We start from the raw sequence: 17,741 nt of genomic DNA, 5'->3' as shown, positions 1-17,741 counted from the left end.
ACGAATAGAAAACATGAGGATCGATTGAGGATTAGGCTAATTCTAATGTGGCCCTTTGTTTAATTACTTCCTTACTTTTAATTGGTTTATTTCATTAAATAGGACGCAGAATGCCAGATGAGCATTCATTCCAATCACTGAACACAACTTGCATTTTTAACTCTTTTTGTTTCAATAATTCCACAGGTTTCTATCCTGTGACAATAAGAATAATTCAGGTCTAATGCGTAAAGTCCCAATGAGAACATTATACAGCATTGTGGTTTGATACAAATGTATCCAGATTCAGAGGATTCAGAGAGAGACAACGGAGTGTGATGATACTGTGCCTTTAAGAGATGTATTATAGTCATGTTTCTGTGAAGGATGTTTCTAGCATTTGCTTCCATTTTGTCATTCTGTCCCACATTGGTGACCCTGCTACATAGGCTCTAGGCTTTGGAATGTCTTTCCTAAATTCCTCTGCCTCTCCTTCTGCCCTTTGTTGTTGTTTCTCACTGTGTATACATTCTGTCCACAACCGACATCCTATATTGTTGCTGCATAAGCATAATTGCTTAATCTAATGCTGTTCTGCTGTTCCCCTGGGATTTTGCAGAGTAGGGCTTGATTGGGATGATTGACAGGTATGGTCATGTAATGGGGTGAAACGCGGCTTGTATAGAGAATTCAAGCTGAGCAGCTGCTTTTGAGTTGAGAGAGAGCAATGTCTCTCTTTTCTGGAGTGAAACACCTTATGCTCACCGTAATGCCAAAAATCAAATGTAAAAGTTAGGATCTAGACTAACTTCAGAAAATACTTTGGAGTTTCTTGTCTGGTCCTTAACAGGAGTGAAAACCTTCAAATGGGATTTACAGTTGCGAGCATCTTAAAGGGTATTTGGCTAAATGTCCTCTCAGCTACAGGATGGTGGAAGTAGCAAGGTGGAGGAGTGGTGATAAAGGAGGAAGTATACACAGTGAGAAACAACAACAAAGGGCAGAAGGAGAGGCAGAGGAATTTAGGAAAGACATTCCAAAGCCTAGAGCCTATGTAGCAGGGTCACCAATGTGGGACAATGCACAAAAGACTACGGTTAGAGGAATGGAGAGTTCAGGGGTTGTATGAGGCTGTAGAAGATCGGAAGGGCAGAGCCATGAAGGACTTTAAACACAAGGAAGAGAGTTTTATGTCTGAGGTGCTGAAGGACCAGGTGCCAATGTGGCTCAGACAGCAAAGATAGAGACAATGGATGAGAGGGTCTTGTTGTGGGATAGGATATGTGTGGTAGAGTTTTGAATGAGTTGAAGCCTGTGAAAAATAGGAGGCTGGCCAGGAGGACATCAGAATAGTCAAGTCTGGAGATAACAAAGCCATCGTAGGGTTTCAGTGGCAAATGGGCTGAAAAGGGGGAAGAAGCAAATGACGCTTTGTCAGTGAAAGTAAGTGAAAAAGTGAATTAATTCAGGAGCAATGGAGATGCAATAAAAGTAAATAAAAATGACCAATTTTGCCACATAGGAGGCTTATTTTCTTTCCCACCTGAATTAGAAAAGTATTTTGATCAGAGCATTCTAACTGAACAAACGTGTCCAATATATGTTGGTTTCGGTAATCTACCTCCATGGCTATCGTCTAATTGGTGAATTAATATTCCGTATCAGTTCCAGATATCGCTAACAGCTGAACAAAAATTGTAAAAGGCAGCTAGCATGAGCAGACAGCAACCAAACAAGAAAGGCAAGAATGGCTTTTTTTTGGATTGTCTGTCTCGCTATCACAACAGTAACAGCTGGTAAGAGATAGCTCCAATAAAACAATTTGATCTTTTATGTGAAAATATTAACTAACAATTATTTTAATTCCTATATTGAAGGAAATCCTTGGTGTCTCACTGCCAAACGTGCATTAGTTTTATGTGATGCAATCGCTTTCATTCACACAAAATATATGTTCAAGTTGAAATAATTCTTGGTTTTTAGCAACTTCAGTTGGATTTGGTGGAACAGCTAGAATGCTTTTAATTTGAAGAATGTTCACTGGGTAAGTCAATACTGATGTGGAGATGCCGGCGTTGGACTGGGGTAAACACAGTAAGAAGTCTCACAACACCAGGTTAAAGTCCAACAGGTTTATTTGGTAGCAAACGCCACTAGCTTTCAGAGCGCTGCTCCTTCGTCAGGTGAGTGGGAGATCTGCTAACAAACAGATTTGTGAACAGATCCCCCACTCACCTGACGAAGGAGCAGCGCTCCAAGAGCTAGTGGCGTTTGCTACCAAATAAACCTGTTGGACTTTAACCTGGTGTTGTGAGACTTCTTACTAAGTCAATACTGCCACATTCCACAAACTCACAGGAGACTCAGTAGAAATATAAATGCAATCTTGTTAATCAAGTCCTTGTTAAAAAGACAAATGCTGACATTCAGTTCTTTTATAAAAGGAAAATAAATGAAAATATTTTTTGCTATTAATAAAAATGTTTTTGCAGTTGCCGGTGCTCCATCAGTCGACCCCACTGAAACTTATACTTCCAGAATTGTTAATGGACAGGTTGCTAAACCGGGATCCTGGCCATGGCAGGTCTCCCTGCAGGTAACATTAATTATATTATAGCTTATCTCGTAGAATAATAGAACATCATTTACAATGAAATCTCGGGTAGACACATATTTAGCTACCACATATTCACAAACATCGAATCAGAACTTTGTAACTTTTCTATTTGGCAGTGGCCTCTAGTGAGCTCTTCTTAGGACTGTTGGTTTGACATCTTCAAGACCCAAAGTAAACTTTAGCAAAGGAAGTATGAGGCAGGCATTAAACCTCCATTTGCAAAGGCAATGGGCCTAACACTGGTTTCAGACACTCACCGGGGATGATTAAAAGGATGTTCTAACCACTTGCCGTGTGTTTTGTTTGTGTGGAACCGATTATAAGTTGAGAAATCATTTGTAGAAAATGGACGAAACAAGGTCTACTTTCTCTCCTGCTTGTAGCAAAAGTATATTTAAGTTCAAATAAAGCCAGAAAGTGCTGCACATATTCAGTAGGTCAGGCAGCACCTGTGGAGAGAGAAATAATTTTTTGATGACCTTTCATCAGATCTCTCCATTGATGCTGCCTGATCAGCTGAGTATTTTCAGCATTTTGTTTTTATTTCAGATTTCCAGCATTTTTATACCTTTTAAGCTGCTCTGATTTAATTGTCGTCTCTATGAACCCTTCCTCACAGGACTATTATGGACGCCATTTCTGCGGAGGCTCTTTAATAACTCAGAACTGGGTTATCACTGCTGCTCACTGCAATTTTAAGTAAGTTTTTGAGATCAGGCTATCCATGTTTAAATTAGAGATATCTAACTGTGAGAAACGCCTAATTCAGACCCCATATTCATGTGCTCATTTGTCATGGAGCACAGAAACATAACACCAATCTCCAGTCATCAGATTTATTTTCTGGTTGAGGAGACATTCTGCTGGAGCACTATTCACTTCTTGGAGCCAATTCTGATTCTTTCAGTCTCTCAAGTTGGGTGCAAGACAATGTTTGCAGACTCCCAGCTTCATCTGACTGGATACCAGTGCACCGAACAAAACTATCCTTAAGTTTAGTTTGCCCTGTGGTAGTTATAATTACTGGAATTCTCCATTCTCGCACACTCTGCTGTGGCTGCCAGCGAGAATGGAGAATTTGGCGCTCAGCCAAATCTCCATTCACTGCAGCGGGACTGGAGAATCCGAGCCGTGGGCAAGGTTGGGGAATTCTGGCCAATATCGCTCAGAATGCTTCTGAGCCTGTTGAACAATGCAAGTACTGCCCACAATTGGAATGCACGAAGCTGACATTTAAAGAGGTTAAGGCATTTCTTTCCGGTGAATAGAGATAAGTGGCAGCTTCGACATCATTTCCCGTATATGTCAACACCCAGAAAAGGATGAGTGAACCACTCTCTAGCTGCTCCTTCTGTGAGTAATCCAGAAAAAGCACTGAGTTTTATATAGCCTGTGCTATGATAATCTAATACTGTAGCTGAAGAGAAGGTGGGGGAATAAACACTATCAGGTCCGTTAACAAGTGCAAAGTTTCCCACCGGTCTCCATGGGGTCACACAAACATGACGTTTAAGGCTCCCAGCAAAGGGAAAATTAGGAAGCAGCACATCATCCGGCTGACTTGTTAGACTAATACCATCGAGCGATACTATTTAATTTACCAACTTTTCATCTTCAGATTATTCCAATGTTTATATATTAAAGTGGTTCCCTGTGAAGCAAAGTGAACTTCATCCATTTCAGAAGTATTTACAATTCTTTTAGTGAGTGACAAGTAAAGCACCCTCTTTTTTTTAAAAGTTAAGGTTTTAAAGTTTATTTATTAGTGTCACAAATAGGCTCACATTAACACTTAAGTTGCTGTGAAAATTCGCTAGTCACCACACTCCAGCACTTGTTCAGGTACACTGAGGGAGGATTTAGCATGGCCTAACCAGCAACCAAAAGAGAAAATGCTGGAAAATCTCAGCAGGTCTGGCAGCATCTGTAAGGAGAGAAAAAAGCTGATGTTTCGAGTCCAGTTGACCCTTTGTCAAAGCTAAAAGGCATAGAAAGTGGGAGATATTTATATTGCAGAGTGGGGGAATGAAAGATGAGTCATAGCCACAGGAACCAGGGTAAAAGACTGCTAATGGCAATCCACAGAGAGAATAAAGGGTGTGAATGGCCAAACGGCAGAGAAGCTAAAATCAGAGGGTAAGCTGTGACAGATGAAGATGATCTTATTGAATGGCGGGGCAGGCTCGAGGGGCTAGATGGCCTACTCCTGCTCCTATTTCTTATGTTCTTATGTTGTTATGTTAAGATGTTGGGGGGGGGGAATGGATGGGACAGAGGTAAAATTTAGAAAAGGGGGAGAAAAGGGAAGGGAAGGGGGATAACGTAGGGGGAAAGAGTGGGGGGGGGGGGAGAAAAATGAAGAAAGACAATAAAGAAATAAAAGGTAGAGAACAGTAAAAAATTAAATTAAAAATTAAAAATTGGATTGCTGCTTGGCTGCAGTGCTTGGGGTTCCTTTAATGCTCTCCTATTGGCTTGAAGGCCACTGGGAGCATTCTTGCCATCTATCCACCTGCTCCTACCTCTACTGCAGGAGGGGTAGTGTCAGATAGATCACCCAGTAGTGGGCCCAACTTAAGTGGACAATTAATGCAGGTGGAGGGAGGGGAGTCTCTTCTTAACTGGGGTGTAATCCTCCCCCACCCAGGTTCCCCTCCCCCATGAAGTCTTAAACCTTGACCCACATCCTCCTTGCTGACCCCTAAACATTGCAATTTGCCTCCTCATCGCCTGCATGCAGTACCAGCACTGGCCATCATTCCCCTCGGTGCTGGAGGGAGTATTATTTCACTTATTTACTGCCAATTCACTAATAAATGACTGTGAGGCAGCTGTTCTTCTCCTGGGCTACTCTCACCCCGCGCCCCACTAACTTTTTTAACTGGAGGAGTGGGGACCACCGTGCCCATATAATTCAGCCCATTTGTGACAATTCAGCCCAGAGAACATTTGTGACAAGTAAAACACTAACCACACATGAACATTACAAATGCTTTTTTTTTAAAATAGCCCTGGGTATCATCATGTTGTGCTTGGAGAGTTTGATATGTATTCCTCAGCAGAACCAGTCCAAATCAAAAGTGTTTCCCAGGTATGTACCTGTTGATACATTCCAATTTGCATGTATATTGAATGAAGATATTTCCAAATGCAAATTCTCTTCTAAAATGCTTTGCATTATATTTTACTTTGGATCATATAACACAGAAAAGTTTACATCCACAAGGCTGTAATGTCCAACTTTATTACCAGTGACATGATGTTAACTAAATCGAGCTTTTGAAATATATTTCCTTGCTCTTTTAACCACATGCATCTGCAGGAATTCAGCCCTCTCTTTGCCATTCACATTGCTCACTGCGGATTCCACATTATTCTGACAATAATGTTACTGAGATTTTAAGATTATTTTTTCCATTTTCTCCCCATTCTATTGTCCAGAACATATTTTTTGGCTTCAAAGAGGGCTCAAGATTTAGTGAGATTCACAATTGCTGAACCTTGATTTTGAAGCGCGGGTTTAATTATAAATAGGTTAAAACCATATTTTCTTAATAAGCTGAAGTTTCAATGTATTTCACAATTCCTAACTCACTTTCCCATCGTCTCTGTCTCAACTATGATATATACAAGATATTTATGGATAAGGTGGGCCATTCAACCCACCTTGTCAACAACCCTAGACTTCCCTATTGTGGCATTTAATTTTCCTTAAATTATTTCAGCATGTTCTCCTCTCCCACTCTGCTCAGAGGTCTATTCCAGGTGTCAGTCACCCTCTGTGTGAAAAGGAACTCCATCTTATGAACTTTAATATTGTCCAGAATTCTCCGAACTTGCCCACAGCTGGGATTATCCGGTTCCGCTGCTGCGAACAGAGATTTGGCTGAGCGCCAAATTCTCCATTCTCGCTGGCAGCAGTAGCAGGTCGGGCAAGACTGGAGAATTCTGGCCATGAGATTTTACTAGCTTGGCTTTTTTTCTTAGCTTATTCCTGCAACTTCCTCAAAGCATCCTAAACTTTTCTATGTCGTTTACTATCTTGGCTACCTCTACAAGATCACCTCCCAGTGGTGTCTTTCCAGGCTGAAAAGTTCAAACTGGTCCATGCCTTTTCTCATCATTCAGACCCCTGACACCAGGATATCACAAATAAAAGCAGAAAATGCTGGATAAACTCAGCAGGTCTGGCAGCATCTTTGGAGAGAAAAACAGTGTTATCCTTTTGAATCCAAATGACTCCTCTTTTCTGTTTTTATGTCAGGTTTCCAGCATTGGCAGCATTTTGCTTGCTCTTCTCTATCCTGTCTCCCCCTGATTTTGGTAGCCACAACTGAGCACAGTGCTCAAGGTGTGGTTTGACCAAAGCACTGGATTGTTCAATCGCTACTTTCTCTGACATACGTTTTGTTTTGGCTGTTGGCTTTGTTGAGTATAGCTTTGCATTGGTTGAATAAATTGGGCATTGAATCTATTACCTACTCTAAGGGAGCAATTCTCCCAGCCCGCTGCACTGCTCTAACAGCGCAGCGGGCCGGGAGACTCAAGCGAAGGCCGTGTAGCGGGTGTCCCGCTGGCGCCACGGCCTCCACGCGTCTCTGGCCGCCAGATTTCCGACGCCGTCAGTTCCACGCCAGTAATCGGTGTGGAGCTGCATAAATTATGCTAATGATTTCACTCCAGCAAGGAGGGGGTGGTGGTGAGATAGGGACTGCTGGGAGGGAGATCGAAACAGGCCGGGGGGCTGTGGGTGGGTGGGGGTGGGGTCAGGGCTGGCTTGGACACATCCAGGAGGACAGCAATTAGGTGTTGGGGGGATCGCATGGCCAGCGATGCGGGGTTGCTGTGTTGGCCAGTGATCATGCTGGCCAGCGATCGGGAAGCTGGCAATGCGGGACTACTGCGCATGCACCAATCTCGGCGCTGACAGATCGGCGCATGCGCAGTGGCCCACTCAGCGCTATTCTACCGGCCTCTCCAGCAGGACTAGGCCCCGCCCACTGATTATTAGTGATATTCGCGCTAGTGCTTTCTGCAGTGCACAGAGTGTGGGAAATTCATTTTGAAAATCCCTCTGAAAAAAACAATGGGATTTACTCCAGTTTTTATGCAAATTCAGAGAATCCCACCCTCAATCTCTTTCAGCTTTGTCCTTAGCTATTTTAACACCATTCATGAAGAATGGTGAATGAATAAGTGACATTTTATATCTTTGCTGTAGGTCATAACTCATCCTTACTGGAACCCCTACAACATGAACTATGACTGTACTCTCCTCCGCCTCTCTTCACCAGCCGGTATAAGTAACTATGTCTCTCCGATCAGACTTGTTACTGCCAATGCCTACATTCCAGAAGGCACAACGTGTATCACAACTGGATGGGGAAGGACTGTACCTGGAGGCTGTAAGATTATTATAAAGTACTTCTCTAATGCAACTTAGTGCAGTCAGACAGATCTACTTCTAAATATTTGTTATTAATCTTGACTTCCCTTATTTATTTCCTCCAAGCCATTGCGACCAAACTGATGCAGACCAATATTCCCATTATTGATCCACAAACCTGTCGCCAGTACTGGGGGAATCAAATCAGTGATATAATGATTTGTGCTGGTGCCTCTGGATCTTCCTCTTGCCAGGTAAACACTATGAACTTTTAGATGTTTATAAAGATCTGAGCGGGCTGATGAGGTCTACAATGATGATGATGGGGTGGTTATAAACAATAAAGCTTCAAATCACTGTTACTGTGGATCAGGAATAAACAGCTGTAGTTGAAATTAAATAAGCAGCATAATATCTATTCAGATGATCTTCTTTTAAGTTTAAAGTTTATTTATTAGTGTCACAAGTAGGCTTACATTCACACTGCAATGAAGTTACTGTGAAAATCCCCTAGTCGCCACACTCCGGCACCTGTTTGGGTACACTGAGGAAGAATTTAGCATGGCCAATGCACCTAATCAGTGCGTCTTTTGGATTATGGGAGAAAACCGGAGTATCCGGAGGAAACCCATGCAGACATGGGGAGAACGTGCAGACTCTGCACAGACAGTGACCCAAGACACAATCGAACCCGCATTCCTGGCACTGTGAGACAGCAGTGCTAACCACTGTCTTTTCCATCATTCTGTGCAATAAGATGTGATTTCTTTTGTCGTTGGCTCGAGTTGCATTTTGACATTTAGTTGAGTTATGGGACTGATGAGCTTAGTGAATTCCATAACCTTCAACTGATATCACTGGTTCCATTTCAAGTCCATGTCAGCTGATCTGTGAGGGGATTTCAAACCAGAATAGATTTCATTACCAACACTAAACTATCTGTGCCTATGATACAATCTTCTCTGAATATCCTGCACTTCTTTGTGTGGGCTGCAGCATCACTGAGAAGCCACAGTGGTGGGATAACACAGGCCTCAGTGCTGCCTTGTTCTTATCTTCCTCTTTCTGAAATAACTTTGTCACTAACTGGTAAGGTTTTTTATTGCTGATGATTTAATTCATTATTAAATAGTTTGCAATGGAAATTGCAATGCGAGGTTATACACTTTGGAGGAAATAATAACAAATGGGATTATTATCTCAATGGAAACAAATTAAAACATGCTACCGTGCAAAGGGACCTGGGGATCCTTGTGCATGAGACGCAAAAGCCCAGTCTGCAGGTACAACAGGTGATCAAGAAGGCAAATGGGATGTTGGCCTATATTGCGAAGGGGATAGAATATAAAAGCAGGGATGTCTTGATGCACCTGTACAGGGCATTGGTGAGGCCGCAGCTGGAATACTGTGTGCAGTATTGGTCCCCTTATATGAGGAAGGATATATTGGCATTGGAGGGAGTGCAGAGAAGGTTCACCAGGTTGATACCGGAGATGAGGGGTTTGGATTATGAGGAGAGGCTGAGGAGATTGGGTTTGTACTCGTTGGAGTTTAGAAGGATGAGGGGGGATCTTATGGAGACTTATAAGATAATGCGGGGGCTGGATAGGGTGGAGGCGGAGAGATTCTTTCCACTTAGTAAGGAAGTTAAAACTAGAGGACACAGCCTCAAAATAAAGGGGGGTCGGTTTAAGACAGAGTTGAGGAGGAACTTCTTCTCCCAGAGGGTGGTGAATCTCTGGAATTCTCTGCCCACTGAGGTGGTGGAGGCTACCTCGCTGAATATGTTTAAAGCGCGGATGGATGGATTCCTGATCGGTAAGGGAATTAAGGGTTATGGGGATCAGGCGGGTAAGTGGTACTGATCCACGTCAGATCAGCCATGATCTTATTGAATGGCGGGGCAGGCTCGAGGGGCTAGATGGCCTACTCCTGCTCCTATTTCTTATGTTCTTATGTAAATTAATCTACTGTTGGAGAAAACAAAATCAAAAATGACAAAAATTCAATTTAATTGGGCCAACATGCTAGTTTACCCTTCCCAATGGAAATTTGGCACATCACATAACTTTCAATGGCAATGGCTCTTGCTGTGGAGATGCCGGCGTTGGACTGGGGTAAACACAATAAGGAGTCTAACAACACCAGGTTAAAGTCCAACAGGTTTATTTGATAGCAAAAGCCACTAGCTTTCGGAGCGCTGCTCCTTCGTCAGATGGAGTGGAAATCTCTCCATCTTCATCATGGAGTGGATTTCCACTCCATCTGACGAAGGAGCAGCGCTCCGAAAGCTAGTGGCGTTTGCTACCAAATAAAACTGTTGGACTTTAACCTAGTGTTGTTAGACTCCTTACAATGGCTCTAGAGCCAGGGGTCATAATTTAGAAATTAGGACCAAGCCATTCAGGAGGGATGTTAGAAAACACTTCTACACACAGAATGGTGGAGGTGGATGCTGGTTCAATTGTTAGGTTTAAGTTTGGGATAGACATTTTTTTATTGAGCAGGGGTATCCAGGGATATGGGCCTAGGACAGGTACATGGAGTTAGGCCACAAATCAGCCATATCTTATTGAATGGCAGAGCAGGCTCAAGGGGCTGAATGGCCTATTCTTGTTCCTATGTTCCTAATGCCTTTTGAAATGAAGATAGGTACAGCCAGTAAGTTTTATAGTGATGTTTACTCAAATTTCATTTTGCTAAGGAATGATAGGATTTTCCTTTCTTTTTAAATTGCAGGGTGACTCTGGTGGTCCTCTTGTTTGTTATGGGAATACCGGCTGGAACCTGGTTGGCATTGTTTCTTGGGGAACGGTGAACTGTAATACGTACAGTCCTGCAGTTTACGCCCGCGTTTCCAAATTGCGCTCATTTGTTGATCGATACATTAATTACTAATGACTTTAACCTCCCTGGGACATAATGAGTTAATAAATTAATAAACCATGTGCCTGCATTCTGTTTTCCTCTTCTTCAGTTGTTTTAATTTACACTGAGTGACTGAACAAACATCAACTCCAAATATTGAACTGCTCCAACCAGGATCGGAACACACACTGGAGCCAAAAACAAATCAGCACAAATGTTCAGACTGGTAACATCTACATTTCAGACACAAGGTCAACAGGACCGATTGGAAAAGGTGGCAGTAATCTGTAAAGTTAGGTTTTGACCCAATTTACACTTCAAGCACTTTTCTGTTTAAGTGCTAAGATTGAAATGAAATCCCCATTTCGACAGTAATGCCAGTGTTCCTGCCTCATAGCGTAGAGTTTATTCTCATTCAAAATGGGTGTCTAGGACTATCAGTCACAAGTATGGATTTCAAGAGCTCTGCCTGAAGGTTGCTGGGAGCACTTTATTGAATCTTACAGCCCAGAAGGAGACCATTCAGGCTATTTGTTGGAATTTTACTGGCACTCCTGCCCCAGAATCGGGGCGGGTGAGGCTTACAGAATGGCATTCTCCGTTGGCCTCGGGCGGGATCTTACGCGCCTCGAGCAGGCGAGCTGGTAAAATTCCGGCAATTATGTCTCTGCTGATTCTTTGACAGAACTATCAAATTGTCCTTATTCGTTACCCTTCCCCAAAGTCCCACTTTTTTTTCCCTTTGTCCAATTCCCTTTGGAAATTACTGCGGAATCTCCTTTGATCTTTCTCACATGCAGCACATTCCAGATCGCAAAAATCCACTGCAAAGGAAAGTTCTCCCCATCTACCCCTGGTCCTTTTGTCAATTATCTTAAATCTGCGTTCCCTGACTCCTGACCCTCCTACCTCTGGAAACAGTTTCTTCCTCTGTACTCTGACAAACCCCTTGTAATTTTCAACATTTTTATTAAACCTTCCCTGCTCTAAGTAGAACAATCTCAGCCTATTGATATCATTAAGTCCTTCATTCCTGGTACCATTTTATGATCTGCATGAGATTTTCATCTTACTTTCCTGATTTCTATCATTCTGATTAAGGCTGATGAAGTGGCAATGTTGGCACTGACATTTGCTTTTGCAAATGGCAGAAATGAGTTGATGGCTTTCCTTGTTTTGTGTACCTAACGGAAGAAGAGGATGAGAAACAGAAGGGCATCAGGGAGGTCTAACTGCGCCGGAGACAACCGTCCCGCGAAGGAAGCTGTGATGGCATAAACACTTCACAATGTATGCCACAGCGCCCAAAGAGCTGAAAAGTCAAGAAAGTAGACACAACCTTAAGACACCACATAGTGTTTTACAGCAATTAATTGTATTTGAATTGTTTTTATTCATTGGATGTGGGTGTCGCTCATCCCTAATTTCCCTTGAACTGAGCCGCCTACAAGAACAGTTTAAGAGTCAACCTCATTGTTGTGGATCTGTCGGCCAGACCAGGCAAGGATAGGATTAGTGATTGGTTTTTAACAATATTTGTTTTATGGTTTTCCTAAGACTTTATTGAATTCAAATTTCACCATCTGCCAAGGTGAGATTCGAACCCAGGCCCCCAGAGAATTACTCTGGATTACTAGTCCAGTGACAATACCACTAGGTCACTACCTCTAGTCACTGTTGTAATGTAAGAATGGTCCTGCCTTATGAAAAAATGGACTCGAATCGACTTGGTAGTCCTAACATTCCTTCACTTATGCTGGAAGTAAAACACACGTGCCTGAAAGAGTGAAGACACAAAATTAGTGCTGCAATTCTAGAAGTATTTGTGGGCATGCTCCTCTGCAGAATCTTTAGATTAAATATGATCCATTCTGGTTAATTGTAAGAACTATTATATTTCACAAGTAAAGAAAGGAAAAATAGTAAAATTTGGATCTTCAACAGTCCTGTCAAAAGTTACCTCAACTATCACCCTCCCACATCTAAGCTTCACCATCTCACTCTATTAAAGGCATTCTATCCCCTACAGACACAAGACATGGAGATGCTGTACCCAATCAAATTTACACTCCTTCACAAAGATACTCTATTCAGAGTATCTCATTTGTCTCGTCAATTCAATATAGCTTGTTTCCACCTATAAACTGCTTAAGTTGCCAGTCTTCCACTCTCTCCCACTCAATTTTGAATATTTCCTCTCCTCTCAGGCTGCCACCTTTTGTCTTAGCTAATTCCAAGCTGTTCCAAACTGAGATAATTCCCTTATCTCAGTTAATCCCGTTTCAATCTACCCAGCCCCTGAGAAACATCAACCTAGCTCAGGGGTTTAACACTCAACTTCAAATCAGGAGGTGTGTTGAGTTTGAGCCCCAGCTAAGAACTTGAACATATAATCTAGGCTAATACTTCAGTGCAGTATTGAGGCACTGACTGAGGTTTTCATTTAGCTGTTGAATCAAGACACCATCTGTATGTTCAAACAGATGTAAAAGGCCCACTGGCAATACCTGAAGAAGAGCAAAGAGCTTTACCGATATATCCCAGCCAATATTTATCCTTCAGGCAGCACTTCCAAAAACAGATTTTCTGGCCATTCAACTCACTGCTGCTTGTGGGATCTGACAGTGCATAAAATGGCTGCTGCATTTATCTACAGAGCAACTTTTCTGTTTTGTGGGCGCCATGGTGGCACAGTGGTTAGCACTGCTGCCTCACAGCTTCAGATTCAATTCCAGACTTGGGTCACTGTCTGTGTGGAGTTTGCACGTTAGAACATAGAACATTACAGCGCAGTACAGGCCCTTCGGCCCTTGATGTTGTGCCAACCAGTGAAACCAATCTAAAGCCCATCTAACCTACACTATTCCAATATCATCCATATGTTTATCCAATGACCATTTAAATGCCCTTAATATTGATGAGTCCACTACTGTTGCAGGCAGGGCATTCCACGCCCTTACTACTCTCTGAGTAAAGAACCTACCTCTGACATCTGTCCTATATCTATCACCCCTCAATTTAAAGCTATGTCCCCTCGTGCTAGCCATCACCATACGAGGAAAAAGGCTCTCACTGTCCACCCTATGTAATCCTCTGATCATTTTACATGCCCCTATTAAGTCACCTCTTAACCTTCTCTCTAACGAAAACAGCCTCAAGTCCCTCAGCCTTTCCTCATAAGACCTTCCCACCATATCAGGCAACATCCTGGTAAATCTCCTCTGCACCCTTTCCAATGCTTCCACATCCTTCCTATAATGCGGCGACCAGAACTGTACGCAATACTCCAAGTGCGGCCGCACCAGAGTTTTGTACAGCTGCAACATGACCTCATGGCTCCGAAACTCAATCCCTCTATCAATAAACGTTAACACACCGTACGCCTTCTTACAACCCTATCAACCTGGGTGCCAACTTTCAGGGATCTATGCACATGGACACGTCCTCCACGTGCCTGTGTGGGTTTCCTCCGGGTGCTCCAGTTTCCTCCCACAGTCCAAAGATGTGCAGGTTAGGTGGATTGGCCATGCTAGGTTGCCTTTTAATGTCCCAAGATGTGTAGGTTAGATGGATTAGTCATGGTAAATATGTGGGGTTGCAGGGATAGGGTGGGGGAGAGTGTCTGGGTAAGGTACTCGGTCAGAGAGTCAGTACAGACTGAATGGGCTGAATTGCCTCTTCTACACTGTAGGGGTTCTATGATTCTATGAACCATGACTACACTTCAAATGTTCTTCATGATTATAAAATGCTTTCTGGAGATGTGAAAGGTGTTATATAAATGCACCAATCTGTACAGGTTTTGTGTTTGCACCCAGGAGGAACTAACCCAACTAATTTCAACAGAAGGAGATCTTCATGCAAATAGCCCAGGTGGATTGATCCCAGAACCAGGAACTGGCTTCCAAGTACATGTGTCAAACACATTATCTGTAGCTTCTGACAAATTGAATTGAATTGCAATCAGCAGTAGAGGTCATGAGAGAGGTCAAATAGCACAGGTGGCGGAAGAATAAAAACTCCCAACAAATGTTCGGTTATAGACATTCAGTAAAAATAGAGAGAATGGACTTAATACTAAAAAAAGAAATACATCAAACAGCAAACGGGGTACACATTCAGTGCAAACCATACGAAATTGCTCAATCAATTAATAATTCAATGATGGATACAGGGAATATATTATCCTTGAGTTGAGTGATTTTGGCTTCAATAGAGCGTGGAATTTTCAATTCAAATTATCCTGCACTGCTTAGGGCACTATAATGAAACCCACTAAAGAATTCTAAAGTGTGTGAGCCAAATCATCCGGGAAATATGTCTCCACAACATTGGAGACAGGAGTAAAAAGCTAAAAAAACCTCCTGTTTTTAGTTGGAGCTTAGCTTTTGACACGGGAAGAGGAAACGCCAAGAGCAATGTTCCTGAGGTGATGGGGAAGCAGTGGAAAGCCTCAAGATCGCGTTGGGGAGAGAAGAAAAACAAGTGTAAACTTTGGAGAAAGAGTGCGGTGTTCACTCACTGGATGGCGTACATTATCGAACATTTCCAATGTGTTTGACCCTGTGAATTCTGCTGCAGCAGGTTTGCAGGAGGCAGACTCACTTTCCCCACTTACTGTGCAAACCGAGAAGCAATTGATATATTGAGTGCCTCTGCAGTTTTAACCACAATAATTATACGGTGTTGTTTTGTGGAGAGATTAAAGATAATGTCAAAATATTTACTGACGTGCAGTGATAAATCCTTTCCTCTTTGTATTTCCCAGTGACTTAGTCAGCGCAAAAGAACAGAACACTTTTTAAAGCTCCGGCTCTCTAATCAGAGAGGCTCCAAAATTCTTCGAATCTTTTAATTCTTGTCCCCATGCTGTAGTAATGTGGCTTTGACGCACCTTTAAATTTCACAGGGGAAAGAAGTGAGAATATTGCAGCATTTTAATTATAAAATTGATGGAAGTTATGATGACCATGTATTACAGGTCAGTTTGGATATTAACTCAATGCAAGTTGTTTTCGATGCTATTTGCAAGAGAGGGGAGAACAGCACGTGGGGTATTGGTGGGCCAGCAATTGACTCACTGTCCTGTGGTGGTTTCAGACAGAGATCCTCTGCTTTGGGGATAAAAATCAGACGAAATCCTTGAGCAGCAGGAAGCCAAAAGCAAGTCACCGACAACTACGGAATAATGCACAGTCTCAGATTGAAATAGGGAGGCTGAGAGTGACTTTATAAAAGTGCTTGGCAGCAGAAACAGTTAATTGGTTACAAAACACTTGCTTTTCAGGCTGTGGAAATATTGATCAGAGGAAAAGAGAGATTTGCATTTATGGGTGTTTTTTACAACCTCAGCATGTCCCCAAAACGCTTCTCAGAGAAAAGTGCGAGCACTAACTCTGTGGCATAGGTCAAACTGACAGCTTTTCAATCCAACGCAATTGATGAAAACAGTTTGTTGTTGGATTGCAATGAATGACTCAAAAATCCAAAGGTGTCGTTACTGAATCAGTCAGAAGATGTCACTCAAATTCCATCTTGCATTTCCCACCTGGCTTTTGCGGAATGTGTGCTGATCCATTTTCCAAGTGTTCATGGAGCAGGAAATTAACTTGCATTGATTAACTCATTAGGGGTAAGGAGAGAAGAGGAGCAATTTACACAGGTTAACAATAAACTGCCAAAGGAACATCCAGTTGAGATAGTTTAGAGATGACCTAAATAAAAACAAAATAACTAGAAGAACTTAAGGTGTAAGAGAGTTTTCATTCATGGGACATGGGCATTGCTGGCTGGCCAGCATTTAGTGCCCATCGCTAGTTGCCCAAGGGCAGTTGAGAATCAACCACACTGCTGTGGCTCTGGAGGTCACATAAGCCAGGCCAGGTAAGGATTGCAGATTTCCTTCCCTGAAGGACATTAGTGAACCAGTTGGGTTTTTCCCCAACAATCAGTAGATTTTTAATTCCAGATTTTTTTATTGAATTCAAGTTCCACAATCTGCCATGGCAGGATTCGAACCTGGGTCCCCAGAACATTAGCTGAGTTTCTGGATTGATAATTTAGCGATAATACCATGAGGTCATCACCTCTCCCACAATGAATGGAGAGAGAAAAAGATGAACAGAACCTCACAGAGAGAAAAACAAATAGAGCAGAGACATTTCTATCGACATTATTAGAAACAGGTAATGTCCCATCCAACACCTGGAAGGCTGAATAAATAAGCTTGATGGATCTGCCCATACATCATTCACAGAATGGAATATCACAACACAGAGTGAGGCCATTCATCCACTCAGCCTTACACTGGCCCTCATAAAATGCTGGCAACTGAATACTGTGCAATTATCAATGAACATCCCCACTTCTGACTTAACAATGGAAGAAATATTTGTTTTTATTCATTGTTTTTATTCATTCAAGGGATGTGGTCTTCACTGGCTAGTCATTAATTGCCGATCCATAATTGGACTGTAATGATATAAGGAACCGAGCAGCCCTGGCATAACCCAATCTGAGTGTCAGTGAGCAGGTGATTGCTTGTAAGGGCCACTTGATAGCACCGTGGACAACACTTTTAATCACTTTGCTTATGATTGAGAATAGACCAATGGGACACTAATTAACCAGATAGGATTTTTCCTAATTTTGTCAGCAGGGCATATCTGGGCAATTTTCCATATTATCGGTTAGATGCCAGTGTTGTAGCTACACTGGAAGAGCTTGACCAGGGTTATGGCTCGTTTGTTAGTTCTGGAGCACCAGTATTCAGTTATACCTCTGGGATTTTGTTAGGACCCAAAACCTTTGCAGTATTCGGTGCCTTTAGCTGTTTCTTGATATCATGTGGAAAGAATCAAATTAGCTGAAGACTTGCATTGTGATGCTGGG

The 17,741-nt window shown here is 42.4% G+C and overlaps 1 protein-coding gene across 1 annotated transcript; it reads left to right on the top strand.

Annotated features, from left to right (window-relative positions):
* The first annotated feature begins 1,058 nt into the window (after positions 1 to 1,058).
* On the top strand, positions 1,059 to 10,880 carry LOC144493106 (chymotrypsin-like protease CTRL-1). Its single transcript, XM_078212007.1, has 7 exons — positions 1,059 to 1,164; positions 2,472 to 2,575; positions 3,216 to 3,295; positions 5,606 to 5,687; positions 7,818 to 8,001; positions 8,109 to 8,236; positions 10,722 to 10,880. The coding sequence occupies exons 1-7, from the start codon at positions 1,059 to 1,061 to the stop codon at positions 10,878 to 10,880; spliced, it is 843 nt and encodes a 280-aa protein (XP_078068133.1).
* The last annotated feature ends 6,861 nt before the right edge of the window (positions 10,881 to 17,741 follow it).

This window comes from Mustelus asterias, chromosome 4 (assembly GCF_964213995.1).
Source record: "Mustelus asterias chromosome 4, sMusAst1.hap1.1, whole genome shotgun sequence".
In the NCBI taxonomy this organism is placed as follows: Eukaryota; Metazoa; Chordata; class Chondrichthyes; order Carcharhiniformes; family Triakidae; genus Mustelus; species Mustelus asterias.
This window is presented reverse-complemented; position numbering and strand designations above follow the sequence as displayed.

Bases quoted from the DNA above. Each gene is read 5' to 3' on its own strand.
- LOC144493106 (XM_078212007.1), top strand. From the start codon at position 1,059: ATGCACAAAAGACTACGGTTAGAGGAATGGAGAGTTCAGGGGTTGTAT. The intron at 1,165-2,471 runs GTTTTATGTCTG...ATGTTTTTGCAG, and splicing joins CTTTAAACACAAGGAAGAGA to TTGCCGGTGCTCCATCAGTC. The intron at 5,688-7,817 runs GTATGTACCTGT...TCTTTGCTGTAG, and splicing joins AAATCAAAAGTGTTTCCCAG to GTCATAACTCATCCTTACTG.